Genomic DNA, 27,331 nt, shown 5'->3' with positions numbered 1-27,331 from the left:
CCTGGAGATCCACACTACTGAATTGGATGTCCATTGTCAGATCAATGATCGCAATACATCGGTCAGTGTATTTTTCACCAGCAGCATTATCTCAGACAGGCGTTACTTAAGCTTTCAGAGAGTGGTTCTATTAAAAGCTGCCATTCTTGGCAGTCCAAGGGAAACCTCTTGTTTGATGTGGCTTTTAACCTCTTTATGCAATGTATGGCTCCTTCATAAACATTTAGTCATTCTGTCTGTGTCTCTGTTCTTCTCTATTTAATTCCATACCTGCTTCTTTGTATTTTCTCACAGTTCTGGCGTGTGCATGTGCAAGGCAGGGGTGCACGGGGACAAGTGTGACGACTGCAGCCCAGGCTTTACACAGTTAAGCAGTACGGGGTGCCAACCGTGCCAATGCAATAATCACAGCAACTCCTGCCACACGATATTAGGTGAGCCACCCTCATCCCCACTGCATTCACAACCTTATGTACAGAGCGCACCATGTCTATCCATGTGGTTATCCGTCAGATCTCTTTGATAAGATCATGATTCTTGTAACTGATGTTGATAATTTATTAGTCATTTAGGTAAAGCTTTATCCAAGCACATTTATTACAGTGACAGCCCTCTTGGAATACTTGTTACAGTGAGGTAAGGGACGACTCACTAAAAAAGAATTGCTTACTGTGCGTTTTATTTGCATGCTCTGTTTATGGTAGTATCCAAATCACTTACAGAATTATGCAAATCATGGAAAGACATACTCTTATAAGTAGGGCTGCACAATATATCATTTCAGCATCAACATCGTAATGTCCCCCTCTGCAGTGGTTCACTTTAAAAATGGCTAGGTTATTTTCAAGCCATATTGGGTAAATATTGGACAGAACACAACGCTGGGTTAAAATTGACCCAATGCTGGGTTGTTTTAACCCAACTGCTGGGTTATTATTAGTACATGGTTGCATAACAACAACCTCCCCGTGTGCATCACGTGTCTTGTCAAAATAAGTGCCTGCTACATATCTATCTAAAGGGTTTATGATAAAAGAGACTCTCACGTTTGCCAGATACTTGCATAATTTCATTCGTAATCACAGTTTACTGTTAAGGGAGTGTCTTGCATGTATTTTGTGAGCGTCTCTTTTATCATAAATGGTTTTGACGCGTGTGCAGCAGGCATTTATTTTGACAAAACACATGGTTTACATGACGCAAGAAACATTTTGAAAATGTGAAAATGCAAGCAACACGCATGAAACTCCGAACACATATTTTGAATTAGCTCCCCTCGGATGAGCAGTCACGAGCCGCCACTGCAAGAAATGCAAGGCAGAAGTTAAATCGTCTCAAAAAGGGCTTTTCATGTTATCTGGTGAAGTCATTGAGTATTTCTCATATCACAATTTACATCTTAGAAAAACAAAACATTGTAATGTTAGTTTCCCCTCAATATCATGCAGGCCTGTTATTAAGTCATATTTCTGATCTTGCTGGTTGGTTTTGAGTGCCGATGCTGCAGATTTATGCATTCTTGTGCTTTTCTGAAATACAGCACACAAAAAGTACCTTGAATTGTACATGAATTGTAATGATCGGTCAATGGTGCGTTTTCCAAACAGCGAAGTATGAATAAAAACCGACGCATAGCCTATGGCGTCAAGGCTACGTTGTAGAATTATGCAGAACTATAATGAGCCCTTAACATCACAAACCTAAACTCACATTAAAGGCCGGATGTCAATTTTGGACATTTTCCAGCAATGGTCAGCTTAGTTTTAATCGTTTGTTTTACTGTATTTTCACTATTCTATCAATATTTATAATATTTAAAGGAATAGTCTACTCATTTTCAATATTAAAATATGTTATTACCTTAACTAAGAATTGTTGATACATCCCTCTATCATCTGTGTGCGTGCACGTAAGCGCTGGTGCGCGCTGCAACCATAGACCGTAAAAAATATGGACGTAGTGTCCGTGACGTCACCCATTGGTTTGTGAAGATCGCTTTTGAAGCTTAAAGTAGGCGTTGCCTGCCGTCGCCATCTTGGCCGCGCGTCCCCGCGAATTACTTGCTGAAAACCGAAAATGGGTAAAGAGGCGGGACATGGGTGAAGCTGAGGTGAAACCACGCCCGCCTAGCGCGAGTCTAGTGACAGCAGTGGCTGTTCAACCGACACTCAAGCGGCCACGCCCTTAATTATGCAGAAGTTTAAGGCTTAATATAATCTAAACGGGTGAGTTACAAAAAAATTCACCCCCCTCACAGTTGTCATGAAGGGCAAAATTAGCTATATAGGCCCAAAACACTTTTTGTACCAGGCTGTAAACATATTATTTTCTACTGTAAAGTTGGCCATTTTTAACATGGGAGTCTATGGGAATTCACTCCCTTTTGAAGCCAGCCTCAAGCGGCCAGTCGATGAATTGCAGTTTAAGTCACTTCCGTGTTGGCTTCATTAGAGAGATCGGAAGGTTGCCCCTCGGCTGCGACGCTTCGATAGCATTTAGCTTAGCCCCATTCATTCAATGGTACCATTTAGAGATAAAGTTAGAAGTGACCAAACACATCAACGTTTTTTCCTATTTAAGACGAGTAGTTATACAAGCAAGTTTGGTGGTACAAAATAAAACGTAGCGCTTTTCTAAGCGGATTTAAAAGAGGAACTATATTTTATGGCGTAATAGCACTTTTGGGAGCACTGCGACTCGCCTGAAAAGTCCGCTCTCCTTCTCCCTCTCATAATGGGAGAGGGAGGGTGTTACTGTGCCGAGTCGAAGTACTCCCAAAAGTGCCACCACGCCATAAAATATAGCTCCTCCTCCAAATCCGCTTAGAAAAGCGCTACGTTTTATTTTGTACCACCAAACTTGCTCGTATAACTACTCGTCTTAAATAGGAAAAACGTTGATGTGTTTGGTCACTTCTAACTTTATCTCTAAATGGTAACATTGAATGAATGGGGCTAAGCTAAATGCTATTGAAGCGTCGCAGCGCGCTCCAGCGCTTACGTGCACGCACACAGATGATAGAGGGATGTATCAACAACTCTTAGTTAAGGTAATAACATATTTTAATATTGAAAATGAGTAGACTATTCCTTTAATATGATCTATATAAAGAGTTTCGTTGCAAAACGAGATAAATCCATTTTTTTAACATTTTTGTCAAAACATATTTATTATTATGTTATCATGTTATTATTTTGTTTTATGGTGCTACTTAGCTGTATTTTTTTTTAGTTATGAAGGTTTAAATCAAAACAAACCAACTGCAGTTGAATTGAAATATATTGGAATGCACAACAAAAAAACAAGATTTACAATTAATTAACAAAACGGTCGTTATCTAGTTTTGCAACGAAACTCTTCATATGAAGAGTTATATCTAAGAGTTAATACATACAATACATTTTTATGCTCCTATACTTGTTTATGTACTGTATATTATTGTATATATGTGTATTAATATTATAATATAAAAATATAGTAGTTAGTATATAGTTCTTGTATAACTTTTTACTTATCATATTCAAAAATGCTGTATATGAATCCGAATAGTAGTGAGCAAGTTCTGGATCCTGCAGTTTGTCTTTTTTTACGAATACAGACGACTGCCACCTGGTGGTGTGTGAGAGTTAGTTCTTGTTATTTACTAGTATGTGCTAGTTGGCCATCAGCTATGGTTTTTGTGGTGCGTTGAGGCATAACTTGTGACACCACAGTCTGTTTTTGTCACTGCTAGTGTTGGTTGTGTCACTGTTAGCATCAGATTGGTTGTCCTGGGCTTAAGGTAGTTCAAATGAAAGAGATTTTGATCGGGTTCATCCAGTGCAATCATCAGCAAAGGCTTTTGTTGATGCTGAAGGCAAAGTCACTTATAGCAATTTCATTCCTGCTGTTTCATTCACTGATATAGCACTGCAGAGCTTTAACCCATCTTCCATACACCACCAGACCACAACCAACCTTAAAGGAGCATTTCACCCATGGAAACATTAATCTTTTTAAAAGTGGATAATATTTGTAGTCAAAATGTAACATAAATTTCGAATTTGGTGCGTATTTGACCGAGTGTTTGTAGTCTCACCCCCTCTACAAAGATATAGGACTTCCTTCTTTCAATGATGCAAAATTATGGTTTTTACATCATTGAAAGAAGGAAGTGCAACACTGAAATCCATATTTCTTCTTTCTCAGGGGAAACAGAGGGAATGATGCACGACCATTCAAAAACATGACTGGGTTTCTAACTATACCAGGGCTCCAGACTGCCACCAAAATTTGAGAGTGTGCCACTGAATTTTACATCCAGTCACACATGTGCGGCCAGTAAATTTGACTTTTTTTTGTGATGTGTCACCGAATTTGAAACAGCACATTGTACTTTCTGCATCTATCATCAAAGTATTTATTAGTAATACATTGGAAATTAGTAGAAATGTGATTATTTGGTTAGCATGATGATTTACGGTGTGTGCCCCTAAATTTTCTGGTTGCGCCCCTAAAATTTTCAGTTGGGGGCCACTGTGCTCCTAGTGAAAAAAGTTAGTCTGGAGCCCTGTATACACAGCTTAATGCAAATGGGTGAAGTGAAGTGTCCCTTTAAACTACAATAAGAAACTTTGCCCTTCATACAATGGCCCCAAATATTTGTGAATCAGATCATTTACTATTTTCTTTTTGGAGAGTTGGCTGTTATCCACAAGTGTATGCAAGTGTATTTGGCAAATTGTTAAATGCTCCCACATTCACTTTGGATAAAAGCGTCTGCTAAATGAACAGATGTAAATACTGTATAATATTATGCGATAATGATAAGAAGAAAATGCTTATAAATGCAATAAGGTTCCAGCACTTCATGAAATTCAGTGTCGCAAATGCATTGATGTGCCTTTCATCTTGTATCATACAACTCAAAGCATCTAGATAGGCTACCTAAAAGATCAGATCTAACATCTTGCTTCGCTCCAGTTCAGCACTTTGAGGAACGCTTTTTCTGGGAAAGGCTATCTCCATCAATGTTTTGTATTTGATCCTCTCTGTTATCTCTTTTGTAAAAATCACATTTATAAGAAATGTTTCTGCATTTGAGTCTCCTTTAAGTGACTGTGTTTGTAGTAACTACCAGAAGTTATTTATTTATTTATTTTTGCTATTATTTAGGAGATATGATATCTTTTTTAGTTGTGAGAGTTACCTGCTTGAACAGCTTTTTTCACCAGTCAAGTATAAACATATTTTTAAAATGACAATCTGGTACAACATCTTGACAACTTGACCTTGACATTCCTTGTTTTATATCGGATGCTTTTGTTCTTTTTGCTGTCACTTTCTTTTCAGGCATCCATTTGTGCCACTCTTGTGGTGTTTAATAGAGTTTCTTTCAGCATGCACTCTGCCCATTGCGTTGCCTCCTAAAAGCCAATAATGTAGAATTGCAGCCAGAGAGCTTCCATTACCTTTCTGCCATTACGTCAGCACAGCAAGAGTCAAACAGTCTCAGCCAGTGCCTCAGAGCCAATGAATCCCTCCACTCGCTGTGCTTCGAGTTAGCTGAATGGATATTGTTACATTAGTGAAGCACAATTTGAGCTGTTAAAGAGTATCAAGAGATCTCTAGGTGCAGATCTTCTGTAGCTCTGTGGTTTTCAATCTCTGTGTTTCTGCAAAGAGCCCTTCGCATGAATGCTTCATCTTCATTGATGCTTTATCTTTACTGATGCTTCATGGACCTGAAATAAACCTGCCCTTCTGCACATCACATGTCCACGGCAGATGTCCATTTTTAGAAATTAAAGGTACAATTTGTAAGATATTTGCAGTAAAATATCCAAAAACCACTAGTCCGGTGTTATATATTTTGTGCAGCTGATTACTAACAATATCTCAAATGTTTTCAACTACTTGTAAATTATGAGAAAATTGCTGCCCTAAACAGTGACACGGGGCAGTGCAGTCGCCTGTAAATGATGTTAATATCTACGTTACCCTTTGTTACTGCCTTTACTGACGTAAAAACCACATGACAACAGTGTCGTGGACAAATGCAGAAGTAATAGCGTCTGTCGGGCCACTCGCTTTTTTATGGTAAGTTTGTTCATCTGAACACTTAATTCTGTGTTGTATCAACAAACATCGTATTGGACTAATAGTGTAACATCTATGACTAACAATTTACAACCCTTTATTAAGGGGGTCACGCGCTGTACATTCTGCAGCATTTATGTGTACTTTCATAACATTAGGCAGCATAAAGCAATAAAATAGCATTGTATCTTTCAAAATGTGTGTTTTCATTTCCTTTATATGAAAACTTTTTAAGAACAACTTTCTCCAACTCAGCTTTGTATATTTACCCGGAGATAAGCGTGAACTTGATGCTTGACAGATGCTGTGCACTGGGTGGTGTTGCCAAGTCCTCTGCTTTTTTTGAGTTCAGATTTGGTCTACTGTTTAAAACTGTTTGTGGGTTGTTATTTCCTATGGGTTAATGATGAAAGAATTTCGTTCATTAGTTATTTGTATTTGGACTGTGAATAGTCATTGGGATGCTTTTGGGGTAGTTTTGAATGTCCATTGGGATGGGTTTGATATGCGAAGCTGTACATGTAAACAAACATTTTAATCAGATTGCAATGTTTAGGGTGCATGTAAACTGTATTGTCTTAAAGGATTAGTCCATTTTCTTCAAAATCCAGATAATTTACTCACCACCATGTCATCCAAAATGTTGATGTCTTTCTTTGTTCAGTCGAGAGGAAATTGTGTTTTTTGAGGAAAGCATTGCAGGATTTTTCTAATTTTAATGGACTTTAATAGAGCCCAACATTTAGTACTTAACTCAACAGTTAACAGTTTTTTTCAACTGAGTTTCAAAGGACTATAAACAATCCCAAACGAGGCATAAGGGTCTTATCTAGCAAAACGATTGGCATTTTTGACAAGAAAAATAAAAAATATGTACTTTTAAACCACAACTTTTCGTCTAGGTCCGGTCCAGCGCGACCTAACGTAAATGCGTAGTGACGTAGGGAGGTCACGTGTTACAATACATAAAATGCACATTTGCGGACCATTGTAAACAATAAACTCACACAAAGACATTAATTACTATCAGTTGACATACAACAACATAGGAACAGTCCTCTTTCTCAACACATGTAAACACTGGGGCGGAGTTTCGCGTTCGTCCTCTGTGACCTCTTGACGTTATGATGTATTGCGTCGGGTCACGCTAGCGCATCACGACCGGATCTAGACGAGAAGTTGTGGTTTAAAAGTGTATATTTGTCATTTTTATTGTCAAAAATGACAATCGTTTCGCTAGATAAGACACTTATGCCTCTTTTGGGATTGTTTATAGTCCTTTGAAACTTCGTTGAAAAAACTGTTAAGTGTTGAGTTAAGTATTAAATGCTGGGCTCCACCAAAGTCCATCAAAACGAGAAAAATCCTGCAATGCCTTCCCCAAAAAACACAACTTCTTCTCGACTGAACAAAGACATCAACACCCTGGATGACATGGTGGTGATCAAATTATCTGGATTTTTCTTTTAAGAAAATGGACTAATCCTTTAACCTTCAGTTGTATTAAAATTAGTTGGATTGACAAAATTTTGTGCATCATGTAAACATAGTCAGTGAGCTCCACCAGGATTGCTGGCGATTTTTGACAAAAAAAAAAACATTTGGAGTTATTTTAGTAAATCTTCTACGGGTAATCAATGCAATTTTGTAAGAATTCACATTTCAAACTTTATAAACTGTAATAACTAGATTCCGGTAACGGCGCCATCTTGGATTCACTCGATTCACAAGAGAGTTTTAGCTTATTGTGCGTTAGTTGTCGTAGGTGCGTTGCACAGTGACTTTCATGAATCACGTGAGTTCAAAATGGCATTGTTACCGGAAGCTAAAATATGGATATTTTTCTTACAAAAATCACATTGATTAAAGACCTTTATTAACCCCTTGGAGCCACTGTGGATTACTTCTGTGATTTTTTTTTTTTTAAATGCTTTGCTAGGTTTTTCTCCATAATAAATAGCTGCCTGATCCATGACATTTTTGCAATTTAGTTTTAAATATATTCAGTGATTCAGCTTCTATTTAAAAGCCTGGTGTTGACTCTTTGGCTCAAAATATTTTTTTCCATTTGACATTTCAAGCAGGTTTCAGTGAATGCTTGTCTCTAATGATTTATTTGTAAACTCTGTGCCACTTTGCTGGATCTGAACATTCCTTTCTTCAGTCATGCTATTCAATTATTTTTTCATTCACTCTACTGCAATATTTCAGCCTTACACCTCAGAGATCATCAAATGATTGTAGTTAGACTTTAAAGCTGACGGTGCCCGTTCTGCACTCTCGCTACCCCAGGGCTATGAAACAGTTCAGCAGTTTACAGCGGCTCCTCCCCTGCTATTGATTGGTTTAAATTCTGTCTATAAACTAACCTTTCTCTTTGACCTTTTGACTCTGTGCAAGAGCATTTGTATTGAATTATCTGTTTGTACTGTATCTTCTGTATATTGTGCTTTTGTCTTATACATGTGCTGTTAAATAAATTATGTCTGTCAGTTTTGGATTAATTTATTTCATTAATATCCTCTAATGTTGTTGCCAGTATAAAGTTAGTAGTATTCAGCTGGGTTTTATCATGTTGGGTATGAAAGATGACCTCATTATGAAGCTCATTATCATCATCTCATTTGAGTATGCATAATTGTAAACATGTTTCGTCATGTATTATTCATTCCTTTAGGGCTTTAAAAAACTTTAAATTTGATGTAAATTAGATGTTGACCATAGTGGCTTTCCTTTTTACACAATTAGTTGTTATTGGTGTGATTCTACACATGCATGTGTGTGTTTGCGCAAGCATTTCGGAGCGCATCAACTGATACTGTCAAAAGATGTTTGTGCCTTCCCTGTGTGTCTGTGTGAATTTCCAGTGATGTTCCTGATCTGTATCTCTGCTATGTGTTTTGCTGTTAGGCATTGAATTGTGTCCTGTCCTTAACAAACCCTGTCTAGTGTCCCCTCCCTGTGTTGCTCAACACATAAGTGGAAAATCACAGCAGCCCAACAAACACTGTTCGACCAACAGGCTTATTTCAAAAATACAATAAACCTCACCAATGATGAGATTAAATGACTGCATTCATAGTTATGTTTAAATAGGCTATATATTGTCTGTGATTGTACTTGTCTTCCTTTGCCTCTGTGTCAGTCACCTGTATAAAATGACCCAGAGGAAAGGTTTATTGCTAAGAGCTTTAACAGAGTTTTTTAGCTTACATTAGATGTTTCTCCCAAAGCTGCCTATAGGAGAAATTAAAAACACAATTGTTACAATAAACTACAAGTATGGAGCAATAAAGCATGTATATTTTGTATCTAAAATAAAATGAGTTTGAATTCATTTTTTAAACTATCAATAATATTGACCTTGGTAGACATAGTAATATATCCTTTCTGTCTAGAAGCAACAATTGAGGGGTAAAAGAGGTCTCGTCTGTGTTTTTTCTTTCTTATGGGAGAGATAACTGTGGACACACATCTGTCTTTCACTCAGGGAACAGCATTCGACCACTAATGATCCTCTTTCTGCTCTCTGGTCCTAAAGACCCAGTGGACTAACACACACACACACCCACACAGTCAACTGGCATTGACAGCAGCTCATCTTCACAGACACACGCGCACACACAAACTCTTTGATCAATCAATGTTTTGTGACACTGTGTTAGATCTCTCTATTGCACTTTTGTCTTGCAGTAAAGGAATATGTATCTGCTTTTATTATCCCTGACAATTTGTATGGCCTTGCCTAAAAAAAATTTGATTGACAGAAAGCAACAGAAGACATCAGCAGTCTGCGTAGTGGATCCATAAGAATTTTTTTTTAATCCTTTTTACACACAGCAGTTTTGATTGATAGTTTCTGCAATGAGATTTGACACCAGACTCATTCACTTTATTTAACAGTGGCCAAGTTTGAGGAAAGGTGTGCTTTTAATGTTATAATCAGATGACCAATCAGACTCATGGTTTTTACACTGCGGGTAATAAAACTGGGGAAGTGATGGAGGGACCTAAGCCATATAAAGATACAGGTCACCAAACAGGTCAGATGTATTAGTAAAAAGATTAAAAGATATTTGAACAATAAAAAATAAAGTTTTACACACTCCGCATGTTAAGTGTACACCATCTATTTCAGTTTTCTGCAACACTGTTTGTATTCATAGTTTGTATTCTTTGTATTATGCCAAGAGGGGTCAAACATCTTTTTTTATTTAATGAGTTAAATACCGTCTGTAGGAAGAATACCCCACTTGCAACTTCCGACCCGGTGTCCTTTAGTCTCGCAAAGTCTCAGATATCGCGAGAAGCAGTATCCCTTTACAGCAAACAACACAGAGGCAGGCGAGCTAAACACGGCTAGCGATTGTTGCAAATGGCAGAGCCGGGGAAGAAGCATCGAAAACCCTTGACGGAAGGAAAACATAACTGGATTGGAAATAAGCTGATAAACTTGGTTCCGAGGGGGGAGGGACAACAGTTCGTTTTTGCGACAGTGTGTTTGAAAGCATTTACTTTCAGACACTAGGGGGAGCTCGTAGAGAAATATTACGCAGACTTGCCTGGTTTCCCTTTAAGAACACTCTGTATCTTTTGTTTTATCATTATGCAACCAAACAATCTGTTTGTAATCGTATTGATGGCTCAGTTGTATTGAAAAGCTTCATGTACACCTTACTTATTACGATTTGGGTCGATCGGATGCAAATTTCTATCTTATTGAAAGGGGTGGTGTGGTCCGATCTGTGATCCGTTTAGCAAGAGAAAAGTATGCGTGTAAACTCGTGAATCTTGGTATTTTCTTAATCGGATGCAAAAATACATTTGTGCTCAAGTTCACTTCTTTTTTTACCTCTTATTTACATATCACATGATTCTCGTCACAGAAACATGCAATAGCAAGGCAATGGCAACACACATTATTTAAGAGCACCTATTCATTGCTAAAAAACAATGTTATTTTGTGTATTTTATATAATATAATGTGTTTGCTTGGTTTATGCTTAAAAAACACATTTTTGTAGCTCCAGATTTCACCACTGAAACGCATAGATTTGAAAAGCTCTGTGTCCCTGATTGGCCAGCTAATCTGTACATTGTGATTGGTCTGAATACCTCTGACGTCAGCCGGAAATGTGCCGCTCCTTACCATGTTTGAAAGATTTGCGCACAATGCAATGCTAACAGGAGTTAACTTACAGGAGGCATTATGATAATGTCGGTCTTGTCTATATCACCAATCCCAGGAAGTAAACTGTTGCCTACAATTTGTGTGTTTGTTGTCTAAGGCTAAGAAAAGAGATTTACATTGGGAGACGATAATATGCGTCAACGTTTACTTTGGGGTATGTACCTCTTGCATATCTATCGTTAACATGTACTAATACACACTCTAATACCAAAGGAAATGTAAAATCGTGATTTGGACCATTGGTGCTCTTTAAGGTAACGCTGTACATTTTGCAGCGTTCATGTGTACTTTAATAACATTAGGCTACATAAAGAAATAAAATAGCATCGTGCCTTTTGAAAATTGTGTTTTCATTGCCTATATCTGATAACTAACAACTTTCTCCAACTCAGCTTTGTACATTTATTCAGAGATAAAGCGTGAACTTGACGAGAAATTCTGTGCGCTGTCCTCTTTTCGAGATCAGATTTGGGCTAATGTTTAAACTGTCTCCGCGGGTTGGTTTTTTCCTGTGGGTTAAAGGATTTTGTTAATTAGTTATTGGTATTTTGGCTGTGAATAGTCATTAGGATGCTTTGGGGCTGTTTTGAATGTTCATTGGGATGGTTTTGATATGCAAGTTTGGCAACCCTGGCTATGCACTTGCGCAGACATTGGGTTCGGATTAAATAGAATGTACATGTAAACTAACATGTTAATCCGTTATCCATAATTGCAATGTTTAGGGTGCATGTAAACTGTATTGTCGTAAAATTCAATCAGATTAAATTCAGTCGGATTGACAACATTTTGTGCATGTAAACTAATTTGTGACTTCTCTTTCAAGTGATTTGCTTGAAAAGTGTACTCAATAATGAAGGGCACTTGGTTTAATGTTTTGCTATCTAATACAATGACAATCACGGATTAATAAAAGTAGCTTAAATTGTTCGAACACTTTAAAAAAATAAAATAAAAGAACTCCGAATATACAATGAAATCTCTTTAGACATCAATAGCACAGGTGTTAGTCAGCATGTAAATCCAAGTTTGAGAACACCATCATATTCTGTTTAAGCTCCAAAACAACTGCCCCGTCAATCTCTCGGCTCTTTCATCCATCTCCTTCATTTAGTGTACAGCATCTGCTTTTTCTCTTGGCCTTAAGAATGCAGTTGTGATGTTGCCCATCTGTTACTTTCTTTCTCTCTCTCTCTCTCGCTGTTTTTCATACAGTCACTTTTTCCTATAAGCTATAGGCAGCATCTCAGGTTAAGCTTGTTACGTAACAGAGAAATCCCATTTAGTCTGTGTGAACAAGTTCGGCTTTACTTGTGGAGACATTTCAAGTGGTTCTTGTAGTAAAAGACAAATCTTGGTTTACTTAAATCTGAAAATGTTAACTTGTTTGTGGGTAAGTAAGCATTTGGAAGGTGATGGAAAATATCATTAGTCTGGAATGAAAACAATAGAGCGGAGCCTGGAAGGGAAACAACATATTTTTGTGTTTGTTTGTTTGTGTGTGTTTGATTATGTGTTGTTGCACACACTTGTATGATGCCTTGTGCTTTTTGTAAATTATGCAATCATTTAATAAATAGGGTCTTTCTTTTCTTGGCTTTTCAAAATTGTATCACTTCAACTTTAGAAGAGTTTATCTCCTAAAGAAGTCACCTTATGTAAGCAAACTGAAAGGCTATGTTTCATTTATTTGTTTTTGTAAGACCACATTAGTATTTTGTCATACTGTAAGATTTGCACACATGCTCTTGCAAGGTTTGATCTCAACCCACCTTCCTTCCTTTTCTTTATGCGTTGAGGTCTTGTGCACTTCTTAAAAGCATGTGTGCTTGATCTCTGCTTGTTTTCCCTCCAGTCTGTCTCCTATCTCCTATATAAGTTTTCCTATGTCTGCCTCAGTTAATGCTGTTTGACTTTCATCCAGTTCACTGGACCACAGTCCTATCACTCAAAGCTCTGGCTCTGTTTACTCAACCCTCTTTCCCTCCCTCTATCCTCTCAGGCAGCTGCATCAACTGCCAGGGCAACACCGAAGGACCCAGCTGTGAGAACTGCAGGTATAATTTCTACCGAAAGCGCGGTGCTTCTGTAACGGACCCCTGCGTAACCTGCCCCTGTTCCAGCGTCACATCCACAGGCACCTGTAGGCTGGGTAAGTCCTGCCCACATACATGTCAGACTAACATAGCCCAGATTAGCACAGGCTGCTAACTTTATTATTCAGCTATTTTTGGCCGCTGGTGTAGAAAATTCATAGTAGATCTCAACATCTGGAATAAGCAGATTTCCCCCCTCCCATCTGCTTTGCATTACGTGTCTTGCATCATTATGGCCAGCTGCCTGCATTACCGGGTGGGTGGAAGAGAGGAGTTTATTTTAAGCAAAAGCGAAACTGGAAACTTTTTACCTTTCTGGGCCCACACTGCGAACAGGAGGAACAAAACCTTGGCAGGATATAGACATGAAATACAAGGTCGAGTGTGGATGGGAGGGTCTGTTTGTGTGTTTCACAGATATGGTTTTGATCAGGACCGCAGCGCTCTCTCTCTCTGTAGCCTGATTGTTCCCCACATATGTTTGTGATCAATCGTGTGATCTTGTGTTTATTTGTGGGTGTCTGGGTATGCTGACTGCATCAGCAATGTTCTTGCAGCCACGCACAATGATGTAATAAGGTAGATGTGAAGATGGAAAATACCACCAGTAAAAGGGCAGGTGCGTGTTTACTGCTCCCAGCTATTTCGGTAGGGGACCACACCAGGGTACCGCAGCTGTTGGTTTAGATAACAGAGAAAAAATGTTATGACATCTAGTGAAATAATGACTCTTTCGTATTAAAATCAATGTAATCATTTGTTTATTTTATAACTCTTCTTTTATTAGTTTTTAGGGGTGTAAATCGGGCAGTTAATTCCGATTCGATCCAATAACGATTTCTCCGCCAGCGATGCGATTTTTGCCGATGCATTCAAAAGCTTCTTCGATGCAATTATGATTCGGTTAATTTATTGATATTTTTATATTACGTGCCAAGTTAGGCAGTTACATGTTTACTTACAAATGCAATCTAATATATAACATGAACATTTAATTAACCTCTTTGAAAATGGTCCAATCTCTGTCCCAATTGGAACATTTATAACAACAAACTAACAAACACTTTTTTTAATAAAGAAAAACCAATAATGAGGGGCAAAATGTGACATAAAATCAAGCTTATGGTGGCCATAGTCAAAGTCTTTCAATATTTTGTGCCAAAATGTGCAATAGTGACAATCACTGAGGTAATTAATTAAAAAACTAATTAAATTGAAAAAAATGTGTTAAACTTAAGCATTTGATCTGTCACACAAAATCTAACAGTTAGTTCACATTCACTTGCTGATGCTAGCAGATGGAAAAAATGATGATGGGCGTACGTCAAGGAGGACATGGAGAGTGTCAAAATAAAGGTACTTCAAATCGATTTTTTATGTGTGCCGTCCATGCATCGAATCGTTAGAAATAAAATCTATGTATCGATCCATCTCAATGTATTGTTAAACCCCTGTTAGTTTTATGACTAAACTCAAGTTTTTTAAAGTTTTGTTTTGAATCAAATTCTGATTAAAAGTGCAATATGTAGAATTCACCGCTAGAGGGCCCCAAACAATCAATACAATAACAATGACGTAGATTAATGGTGCTCTGAAGCAGCATGGAATGATGGGATTTGTAGTCTTTAACTAAACCGCTGATGGCCATCAATCAGACGGGAACGAGAAATCATGTTGACGGATGAGGTAAAGTAATTAAGTCTTATAAATGTTGTGTTGTTTGATCATTTTATTTCATTATGTAAGGTTTCATGTAATGTTCAAAACTAAATTGTAGTCTTGTCGTCTTTAGTGAAGGGGGCTGCTTACACAAAGTGAGAGAGAGACGAATCCATATGCAGAGTGTTTATTTAAATATCCCAAAAGGGCAGGCAAAAAAATCTAAATAGGGTAATCCAAAATGTAATCCAAAAGGCAGGCAAGTGTCAAAACCAAAACATGAACATGAAAAAAAAACATGAACAAGAAACAAGGCAATGAAGGGCTCCCTCTGGTGGCGTGGCGGTATGGAGGTTACAGATCCCCCCCTAGAAGCGCCTCCTGGCGCTCGGCAGGGTCGTGGTGCAGGTCGTTTGGGTCTGGCTCGGTGGAAATCTTCGATGAGATTGAGATTGGGAGGGCTATGGCCAGAAGAAAGGTCCTGGGTAGCCTCGGACAACATTCTGGATCCCAATCTCATCGAAGATTTTCACAGAGCCAGACCCGAACGACCTGCACCACGACCACGGGGACGACCCTAGTATAGACGCAAAGTAATTGCCAGCTAATCCTGCATACCGAGCATTTATCTGTTGAGTATATTGTTTGTATATTGTATAAATATTGTATTTTGTCTGTTATTGACCATTGCCTGTTTGCCTGTTTATTGTCTCTGGATTACCCCTATAACTTGTTTGTTTGGATTGGACTGCCTATTAATGCTGAACTGCCTGCCTGCCTTTGTATACCATTTCTGTCTCACGATTTGGATTTGTCTACTAGATTGGCTTGTGTTTAATAAACATCCGCACATGGATCCCGCTTTGTCTGCATCCTCCTTACACATAGATGTTACAGTATTAGTCCAATACGATGGTGTGTTAACACAGCACAAAATAAAATGTTCAGATCAACAAACTTACAATCTACAATGATTTTTCACATAATGTATTGACAGTACAAATCTTATTGTGAGTTTATGATGTAAAATTATGATTGTACATTACCAAACTTTATCAAACTCTATTTAGTAAGTGTTTGAAAATGACATGACCATTGAATGTTGCGTCATGTTATATTGCAGTACAATACCTCTTGATGTGCATTATATCGTCCGCGGAAAGACACACTGATTAAAGTCTACACACTAATCTTGTGATCGATATAATAGCGTAAGATTTTTGAGGGGTTACGAATCAAAACAACTCACCTGTCGCGTAAAACACAAGCAAGATCAGGATCTCTGTCTAGTTGAAGGTTGTCTTTTTATTTATTTATAAATATATATTTGTGACCCTATTTGGGAAAACCTAGCTTAGTCAATCTTTTTACATTATTTGCTGTTTTCTACACAAAGTCATCCTACATAATGTAAACAACACTTTGTAAAATTAAAATCTTTAATATTGACTTAAGGTAAGGTCATGTAAAAGATTGAAATCAATAATGTTTGATAGCAAACTTTGATGCACTTTATCTAAAAATTAGATTATGAGACTAGCCTGGATTTCACAGACATGGTCACATTAAGTGCTACAACTATATTTGCACTGTTCAGAAACCCTGGAGATTTACAGAAAAACCCAGGAAGGTTTACTGTATTGGTTAGTATTCCTGTTAATCTGAAAGACAGCTGCTCATCTGGTGTATTTCATCAGAATACATGGCTGCTGTTGTTGAATAGCTGTGAATAGAAAATTCAGGCTTTTTGTCCAGAGTGAATGGTGTAGTTATCTAATCTACCAGCAGGGACTGACTGTCCACGCTAACCAGCCAAACCATCTGATTTTAATTTTTCTAGAGACCACAAAAGGCAGAATGTTAGGTGCCGACAGTCATTATTCACTTTCACTGCATATTTTTCATACAATGAAAGCAATGGTGACTGAGCTGTCAGAAACTTTCCTGTCTCCTTCAACGGAAAAGAAGATCGTACAGATTTCAGAACAACAGGAGGGTGAAAATGATGGAAGAATTTTGTTTGGGGTCTCTTAAAGGCATGTGAGAGTTCAGTTAAATATATATTTATAATTGCTCACAGTGGTTCTTCTTATTTATTAAAGATACACGTACAGAGTTTTGTTAAATGTAAAATGTAAGCACAAATGCACACATACACGCACATAATTTCAAGGTGCTAAATGCTCCCTTTTTCATTTCACACGTCAGGTGCTGCATCTGTGCTGATCTTGCAGTGTTAAAACGCCCACAACGTTTTTTTTATAGACGTGACGCACGTGACATGCTTCACAGGCAATCTAAACCGAAAGTATGTGAAAAATTTATAAGAGATAACAAAGAAAGCAGTGTAACTAAATAAGCAGTAAATCTAAAAGGGTAATCCAAAAAGGATTATTTGGCAAAAGGCTGGTGTGAAAAGTAAATAAAATAAAATAATATTCAAAAATGTATTAAACTGAAATAATTAAACAGCTCAGATGCAAAATTTTCTTGTAAATGAGCATTTTTTTTATCAGACTCTTAATGGATTACAGTATGCCAACAAAACAGTATTTCTGAATGGCCTGAAGCTGGGATTAAGCAGATTTTAAGCAAAAGTATTTAATGCATGTATATTGCTTTTGCATCTATATCCTCAAGTGTTAATGCGATAAATATTACCAAGTACAGTAGAATCAGAACCAAACAGGCAAATTGCTGGTGCACATCAATGTTACATAAGAAACAGCATTACTAAAATAAAAAATAATGCTATAAATAATAAAGCTGCGATTAAAAATAAAATATCTTATGATGCTGTGCAATAACCATTTTTGGTTCCTCAACCTTCCTGGAACCTTTTATGAAATAGTAATGTTATTTAGATGTTAAAGGGGGGGTTTAATGGTATTTCAAGCATTCTGACTTATTAACACAGTTATAGAGTTGTTTCCTCATGCTAAACGTAGGCAAAGTGTCAAAACCGCAGTTGGGCGTGTTTCAGAGTATTTCTGTGCCGAATGCACTTCGCCAGGGTTCGTACAAGTTTCGGCTAGTTTTTTTCGATTGCAGTTCTAACTGACGTTTCAGGGGTTTTCGATACGTATCACTTCTTTATATGGGCTTCCGCCGGAAAACTTCCCCCGGAAAACCCCGCCCAGCCGTCAGTCAGCGGGAGACGCTAGAGCTTGCTAACAGCTTACTCAGCCACTCAGCTTTGTTTAATTTCAAAACTCAACAATGGCACAAGAAGAAGTGTGTTTTTGGATGTAAGGAGAAGACATCCAGCCTTATGGAAACAATGGATATAGTTTATTATCCGGATTAACAGCGGAGTTTTGCGTGTGTGTTTGATGCTGTGGATTTTCAGAACCGGGTCATGACGAGTTACACGTGGTAAGTAAGACTTCTGTCTTATGTTGGAAATAGGCGCGTGTATATTATATAAATGACACGAACATGTAGTGAATCATAAGTTAAAACAGTGTTGTATAGTGTTGCATGACTCGTACTCGCTCCTCCCGTGTTATAACTCCTCCTTCTTGATTTTTTCGTACGTTATCGGAAAGATTCGGTAAAGCTAATCTTTCTTTTATAAATCTGATTAAACTAAAGACTCTTCAGAGATATAAAGGATGTCATACTACTCTATAGGTACTCCAGATTAATATCAGAAATGCAGAAACAGCGTGTGTTACGTGAGCTTTAAGTGTTCTTTTTTTATACAACCAGAAATTGTTCTTCTGTGGTATCGTGTAGCAACTTTATTTTTAAGAGTGTAATTTGACCCAAATGTATATAATATTAAGCACAGCATAAAAGTATTTAAAGCTGTATTTGGTTTATAAATGGGAAATACAGTAAGCGCAAGCCAATGTATCTACCCAGAGCTCACTCTCTCTCTCTTTATCTCTCTCTCTCAATGGTTCTTCTATGGTATCGTGAAGCACCTTTACCTTGGATTTAGGAGATTACCCCATAAAGATGACTTTTGACATCAGACAAGGGGTCTTGCATATGGGTGATTCTCTCGAAATTAGACAAAAATTTCATTTTGATAAAAAGTAAATGCAAAGTAAAAGTATCAAAATAAGAAGCATACAGTTACAAACATCTCTTCACGTACTATTTTGCACATGATTTCAACCAATGTTGTTGTTTTTCCACATTTAAGGGGAAAATTTTCATTACCGCAACATGTCCATGACTGGATTTGGGTTCTTTGACATGGAAAATGTATAATTAAAAAATCTAAAAAAAATAAAGCGCTTCAGTGCATGTTATACTATAAACATTTACTGTAAAGAAACATGTGGTATTTGGTGATGTAGAGACAATAATAACGAATATAAATGTGTCCAAGACCAATTTTCTAATCCTCCAAAACAATTTCCAATTATTGTTTAAGCCCTCAAGGAACTAACATTTTCAAAAAAAAAAATATGTTGGGAGGGACATAATTGACTGTGACACTCAAGATGGCTACCAGGTAAGCAGTTCTTATTTTTTTCTCTCCAGATAAAAGTTTTTTAATTTTAATTTAGTACCAAGACAACTTTTTAGTTCTCATTACCGAAACATGAGTATGTAAATGCATATATTTAATGTAATATGTTGCGGTAATGATCATTTTTGATAATGATAATCTAAAAAATTTAAATAATTCTATAGGAAATATTTTTTAAATCCTCTAAAAATAATAGTTATATTACGTTTAGACCTTAATCTTATATGTGCAAAAAAAATAATTGGCTTCAAGGGCTTTTTAAAAATTCTGATCCTGGACACCTTCTAAAACTGGATTTCGTGAGAATCACCCATATCTGCTTTCTCTTTGGATTCAACAAAGTGACTGCTAAACAGCATTTCGAGATTATGGTAAAAAAAATTAAATGTTAATCATAGTATTTAATAAGAAAATTTAACATATGTGTAAACAGAGGCATCTCATCATTATGTCTAAACCCAAAAAGCGGCCCACGCTGTAATTATAAGGAACTCCAGGTTCCACCCTTGAGGATTGGTGATTATGGTAATGAAATGCAAAAACCAGCACAGTCAGACCAGAGCCTGATTAGCCAACAGACCTTATTTTATTCTTCATGTAAATCCCCAATGATGCGGTTTGATGAGGTACAGGGGAGCACAGAGTGTTAAATAAATTCCTCATTTACCCATCAAGGCCGCACTTTTATTAGCAAAGGGCAGAATGCGGCGTCAGCCCGACTTTAGCCCACTGAACATCTCTATAGATCTAATGGGGTTTTATCAGGTTCCACTTCTAACAATGGAAATATATCAAAATGTCAGCGCACCAATAGGAGAATGGCAGTAAATAATTCACACCTGTGCATACCTGAAAAGGTCACTTAGCACAAGAATAAAGCTCATGGTTTGGGTCATTTGTGTACACCTTACACTGCACAGCGGGGGCAATATCTCTGCTGCTCAACTATCACAAGATGCTGAAGTAGTTTCTTAAAATGGCTCTTTAATAGCAAAATATATCAAGGTATTGTTGGAACATTGTCACTTGTAATAACTTTCAGGATAATTGCAAAGTGGTGTGCCCTTGCTCTGAGTGCTACTAACCAATTCAATCACAATTAACCTTTGGATGAATGCCATTAATCCTGCACAGTCTTACGGTGTGATAGTGAAATGTAGCTAAAACATCAAATTTGAAGTGATAAAACAAGAACGTGACATTGAGCAATCAAAGAAATCATTTTCACACCTAAGAAATTGGGCTTTTGATTTGGCTACGGTTGAGTAAAAGGAGATAATGAGTGTACTGTACACATCATACAGCAGTTAGCAAACCATTCATCTCACTTTGAATCATGTAGGAGAGATATTATTGTTACGGGGGTGATGGGGGCTTTAATATCCACATTTCAAAACAGGACTAACAATCAAACACAGCATAACATACAGCAATGGGGGAAATAGAGTAAGCTTATATGGAGTGGAGTAGATGAGGTAGATCGCTGACACGTGTGGGTGGAGGCAAAATGGAGACAGGTGAGGGGGCCGTGGTGCATCGTGGGAAATAGAGTTCTTTAATGACAGAAGGGAATAAACAGGGAAACAACTCAGGGAACAGACTGGGATCGTGAAAATGATAATAATTATAGAGCAAAAGAAAACTTTAGATACCTCATAACACAACATGCAATAATGCCTCATATTGACTCGTATTGTTCAGTTTTAATCACCATTCTGTTGAGTGACTCTTTTCCTCTCTTCCTCTCACTGTGTGTCTACAGTCATCTGCAGTCTGAATGCATCCCGCAGTACTCACAGCCATTTTAAAGACTGGCCATACAGCACCCCATCACTTAAATCACATCACAGGAAACACTAGCACTGACATTGACGCAGGAGTTGTGTAATGTCTTTCTACCAATGTGTTGGTCAAACCTTTATTCAAACCTTTAAGATTATGCAAGGAAATGTAAGCTTTTAGATACTGTTTAAAGGATTAGTCAACTTTCTTTAAAAAAAATTCCAGATAATTTACTCACCACCATGTCATCCAAAATGTTGATGTCTTTCTTGTTCAGTCGAGAAGAAATTATGTTTTTTGAAGAAAACATTCCAGGATTTTTCTCATTTTAATGGACCCCAACACTTAACAGTTTTAATGCAGTTTCAAAGGATTCTAAACGATCCCAAACGAGGCATAAGGGTCTTATCTAGCGAAATTTTTGGCAAGAAAAATAAAAAATATGCACTTTTAAACCACAACTTCTCATCTTCCTTCGGTTGTGTGACACGCCAGTGCGACCTCACGCAATACGTCATCACGTCAAGAGGTCACGGATGACGTATGCGAAACTATGCCCCAGTGTTTACAAGTGTGGAGAAAGAGGACCATTCTGACATTGTTGTATGTGGAATGATACTAATTAATGTCTTTGTGTCAGTTTATTGTTTAAAATGGTCCGCAAATGTGCGTTTCATACGGACTACCAGCACATCCGGGAACTTGACTGTAAATTTCGTCACCGCCCCTTTTTGGGTGATAGAAAAGCAGCCCTTCCATTGGCTTCCATTCAAAATAGCGGAACAAAGCAACGTTTTTACACAGCCGGCAGGCGTAAATAGCTTATGAAATCACTCAGATTAAACATGTTGAGTAATTATCTGTCCCCCCTGCCCGCCATAGAACCCGAAAGATGCATTAACACATTTAATTTGGTCAGTGTAAGAGCATGTCCCTTTCAGCAGCGTCAAATTTGTGTAACAACGCCATCCAGTGATAGCTGGAAATATTGCTAAGCCAGTTAGTTGTATGACTCGACGGAAAAGTGCACTCATTGTTAGGAACGACACAACTCAAGGATCCCAATGCAGAGGGTTTTTAATGAAATAGAATCAGTGGGTATGTATAATAAAAAACAGTCAATGTCTTCATGTATTAGTATGTGTGTGTGTGTAAATGCAAAACACTCTAAGTGGGAAACACTGTAGGACATCCACTTAAATAAACACTTGCTGAAATCCTCACAGGGCACAGAGAGAGAATCCTGGTGGGAGAGAGAGAGAGGCGGTCAATACATCAGCAGAGTCCGTGCTGGACAGCGCACTGTAGTGGTCCGAGTGAAGCGCAGAATTACGCGCCCGAGAGCGCACTGCGGCTGGACAGCGCAAGGAGTGGAGCAGCGCTCGGAGAAACCACAGACAGAGTGTCTTCAGATGAATGACGGTTGACACACCAATCGGGAGAGACTGACGGCAGGACGGGGAAATCTAAGAGGCAAGGCAGCAGAGAGCTCGGTGAATAATCCAATACGAGAAACAGAATACTAGACACAACAAGACTGGAACTAGGCAAGCTAGCGGGCAGGTACATACAAAGACGAACTTGCAAAGAACAAAGGAAACGAGGGGAATTTAAATCAAACCGGATTGGACAATAATGAGAATCAGGTGCGGGTCGCAGGTGAGAGAAGTCAGAGGTAATGAGATCACCAGGTGGAAGACGCGCACGTGTGGAGCTGTCAAAACAAAAACACAACACATAGTGAAACAAAGACAAAGCAGCCAATAAGACCGAAATCATAACAGGACTCCCCCCCCACGACCGCCACCGGGCGGTCCATGAGGAGGCTCACCCCGTCGCCGGCGGAGATCCTCTATCAGCCCAGGGTCCAGAATGTCCCGGGCCGGTACCCAACACCTCTCCTCCGGACCATATCCTTCCCAGTCAACGAGATATTGAAATCCCCTACCCCGGCGACGCACATCCAGTAAAGATTTAACTGAATACACAGGGGCACCATCTATAAGCTGAGGGGTGGGAGGGGTGGGGGCAGAGGGAACAGGATTAAGGTGGGAAAAATACACAGGCTTCAGTTTAGACACATGAAAAACTGGGTGAACCCGACCGAGTGCTGGGGGCAATCTGAGCCTGACCGTCACGGGATTAATAACCTTAACAATGCTGTATGGCCCAAGGAATCGTGGAGCCAGCTTGCGAGAAGGCTCACGGAGAGGTAAATCCTTGGACGAAAGCCATACTTTCTGCCCACAGATAAAGCGGGGCGCGGTTCTACGGTGACGATCGGCCGCGGCTTTGGTTCGTCTGGAAACCTGACGTAATGTAAATCTAGCCTTTCTCCAGGTGCGTTTGCAACGACGGACAAAAGCTAGTGCAGACGGAACCACCGCATCAGGTTCTTGTGACGGGAATAAAGGGGGCTGAAACCCCATGGACGCCTCAAAAGGGGACATGTTAAGGGAAGAAACAGGGAGAGAATTATGGGCGTATTCAACCCAGGGTAACTGTTGGCACCAGGAGCTCGGATATTGCGATGTCAGACAGCGGAGAGCTCTACCTAAATCTTGGTTAGCCCGTTCACATTGCCCGTTGGTCTGAGGATGATACCCTGAAGACAAGCTAGCTGTGGAGCCTATTTGTCTACAAAATTCCTGCCAGAAACGAGAAATAAACTGAGGACCCCTATCTGAAACAACGTCTGTGGGCAGACCATGTAAGCGAAAGACGTGTTCGATCATTACCTGGGCAGTTTCCTTGGCAGTGGGTAATTTGGGCAAAGGGACAAAATGAACCGCCTTAGAGAAGCGGTCCACAATGGTCAAAACAACAGTGTTTCCCTTAGAACTAGGCAAATTGGTTACAAAATCAATGGCGATATGTGACCAAGGACGAGAGGGGATGGGTAACGGTTTAAGCAGACCAATAGGGGCTTGATGAGAGGCCTTATTGCGGGCACAAACCTGACAGGCTAACACAAACTGTCTGACATCGGGACCCATAGAGGGCCACCAGAAACGCTGACGTACGGTAGCCAGCGTTCTCCGAACCCCCGGATGGCAAACAAACTTGGACTCGTGACCCCACCGGATGACCTCGGAGCGAAGCGCAACTGGCACCCACAATCGACCCGCTGGGCACCCCTCTGGCACTTCCCCCTCCCGGCCGGCCCGTCTCACCCGTTGTTCTATTCCCCAGCGCAGGGCACCCACCACCCGCCCCTCAGGGAGGATGGTTTCGTCCCCATCAGAACCGGGACTTTCGAACAAACGAGAGAGAGCGTCGGGCTTGGTATTCTTAGAACCGGGCCGGTACGAGAGGGTGAAGTTAAATCTGTCAAAGAAGAGTGCCCAACGAGCCTGACGAGAAGATAACCTCCTGGCTGAACGGATGTATTCGAGATTTTTATGATCTGTCCAGACCAGGAAGGGCTCCGAGGTCCCCTCCAACCAGTGACGCCACTCACCCAAAGCTAGTCTGACCGCCAGCAGCTCCCGATTACCTATGTCATAATTTCGCTCTGCTGGGTTTAACCGATGGGAGAAAAAGGCACAGGGATGCACCTTGCCATCCTTAACAGACCGCTGAGACAAAACGGCGCCTACCCCGACATCCGAAGCATCCACCTCCACAATAAATTGAGCAGCCGGATCTGGAATAGAGAGAACAGGAGCAGAGATAAACCGGGACTTTAAATTATCAAAGGCCTCCTGAGCACTAGAATTCCAGACAAACCTCTCCTTAGTGGATGTGAGAGCAGTAAGAGGCTGAGCAACCTGACCATAATTTCTGATAAATCGCCGGTAAAAATTGGCGAAACCCAGAAACCTTAATAAATCCTTACGGGACTCGGGGACTGGCCATTCGGCTACCGCTTTGATCTTGGCTGGATCAGGACGGATCTCACCTGGGGCGACAACAAAACCCAAGAACGAAACTGACTTACGATGGAATTCGCACTTCTCCGCCTTAACATACAACTTATTCTCTAACAACCGGCGTAAGACTCGGCGGACATGCTGAGTGTGTTCCTGCATAGAGGGGGAAAAGATGAGAATATCATCTATGTACACAAAGACAAACTTGTTAATCATGTCTCTCAGCACATCATTGACCAGAGTTTGGAAGACTGAGGGAGCGTTACAAAGCCCGAAAGGCAAAACGCAGTACTCAAAGTGTCCAGTAGGGGTATTAAATGCTGTCTTCCACTCATCTCCCTCTCTTATACGCACCAGATGATAGGCATTGCGTAAATCTAGCTTAGTAAAGACCTGCGCTCCCTGCAAAAGCTCAAACGCAGTAGACATTAAAGGAAGGGGGTACCTATTCTTAACAGTAATGTCATTCAATCCCCTATAATCAATACAAGGACGCAGGGAGCCGTCTTTCTTTTCAACAAAGAAAAACCCCGCCCCTGCGGGCGAGGTGGAGGGACGGATGAGACCGGCACGCAGGGCATCATTAATATACTGGTCCATAGCCTCTCTCTCAGGACTCGACAAAGAGTAAAGTCTACCTTTAGGCGGAGAAGTGCCGGGGAGGAGATCAATAGCGCAATCATATGGCCGGTGAGGAGGAAGGGAGGTGGCCCGGGCTTTACTAAACACCTGAGCGATATCCGCATACTCCGCCGGGACCCCGGTCAAATCGACTGCCGGAACCTGAGGAAGAGAAAGAACAGAACCAGAAACAGCAGAACCAAGACATGACACATGACAAGACTGAGACCAAGACAAGATAATACTATGCTGCCAATCAACGTGAGGATTGTGTTGCGCTAACCATCCATGCCCTAAAATAATAGGAGATAGAGATGCATGAAGGATATGCAACACAATCTCCTCACGATGATTACCAGACACAGAGAGACTCACAGGAGAAGTGCAGTGTGTAATCCGCGCCATCTGCTGCCCCTTAAGGGACCAGACATCCAAAGGGGATTGGAGAGGGACAACCGAGATACCCCAGGCGCGAACCAGCGCTTCATCAATGAAGTTGCCCTCTGCGCCAGAGTCGAGAAGGGCAGTGGATGGATAGTCCCGCCCGGCGAAGGACAACATGACGGGGAGTTGGGTACTGGAAACTGGGGAGAGTTTAGAAGAAGTGGCGCCCACCAGGACTCCCGTATTCACTGATGGGCGGTGGCTTTTAACGGGCAAGTCTTGGCGAAATGTCCGGGCTTTCCACAATAGAGACAGAGGGCATTCTGTAACCGCCTCTCTCTCTCTCTCTGTGACAGGCGCATGCGCCCCAGTTGCATAGGTTCCGACTCGGCTGGGGGTGACACAGGGGCCAAGGAAGAAATGGAAGTCTCATCCACAAACACACGTTGACGCAGAGAACGGCGCTGACTGCGAAGCATCCTCCGAGCTTCGATCCGAAGAGCAAGATCAATGATGGCATCCAGAGTGGGGGGACGATCGTGAACAGCGATCTCATCCTGAAGCCCGTCTGTCAACCCCTCGACAAACTGCGCTCGAAGAGCCGCTTCGTTCCAGTGGCAGGCAGCCGCTAAGGTCTTGAACTTGATGGCGTACTCGGTGACAGAGTGTTTTCCTTGGACCAAATGTGCCAACCGAGCCGCAGCGGCGTCCCCGCGAACGGAGCGATCAAAAAGTTTCTCCATCTCCTCGCGAAATTCATCAAAGGATCGGCAGCAAGGATCGCCGGCATCCCACACAGCTGTAGCCCACTCACGAGCCTTGCCAGTCAGCAGGGTAATGACATATGCAACCCGGGTGCGCTCAGAAGCATAACGACGTGGCTGGAGGGCAAAGATTAAGGAACATTGTGATAAAAACGCTCGACAGGAGGCAGGATCGCCATCATATGGTGGTGGGGCTGAGGCATGGGGCTCCGTCTCATGCTGCTGACTAGGTTGTGAGGTGTTCTGCCGCACTTGGTCAAGGCGAGAGGAAAGGTCGGACATGCGTGTGGATAAATCCTCGACCTCCTGTGTCGTGGTGGTGAGACGGGCCGAGTGTTGGCCTAACCATGAGCCCTGCTGGGCGAGAGCAGATCGGAGGGCATCAACCTCCGCGGGAT

The 27,331-nt window shown here is 40.3% G+C and overlaps 1 protein-coding gene across 2 annotated transcripts in view; it reads left to right on the top strand.

Moving 5' to 3' along the window:
• LOC129440223 (multiple epidermal growth factor-like domains protein 9) overlaps nt 1-27,331 on the top strand; it is a 92,989-nt gene that overhangs the window by 52,516 nt on the left and 13,142 nt on the right. The window contains exons 3-4 of one of the 2 annotated variants that reach the window (XM_055199431.2): nt 295-434; nt 13,272-13,421. In XM_055199431.2, coding sequence (XP_055055406.2) covers nt 295-434; nt 13,272-13,421 — 290 coding nt within the window. The remainder of the gene's footprint in view (nt 1-294; nt 435-13,271; nt 13,422-27,331) is intronic. The other variant, XM_055199432.2, reaches the window with a different exon arrangement.

The sequence above is a fragment of the Misgurnus anguillicaudatus genome, chromosome 22 (genome assembly GCF_027580225.2).
Source record: "Misgurnus anguillicaudatus chromosome 22, ASM2758022v2, whole genome shotgun sequence".
In the NCBI taxonomy this organism is placed as follows: Eukaryota; Metazoa; Chordata; class Actinopteri; order Cypriniformes; family Cobitidae; genus Misgurnus; species Misgurnus anguillicaudatus.
Note: the sequence above shows the minus strand (reverse complement) of the source record. Positions and strands in the feature narration are given on the sequence as shown.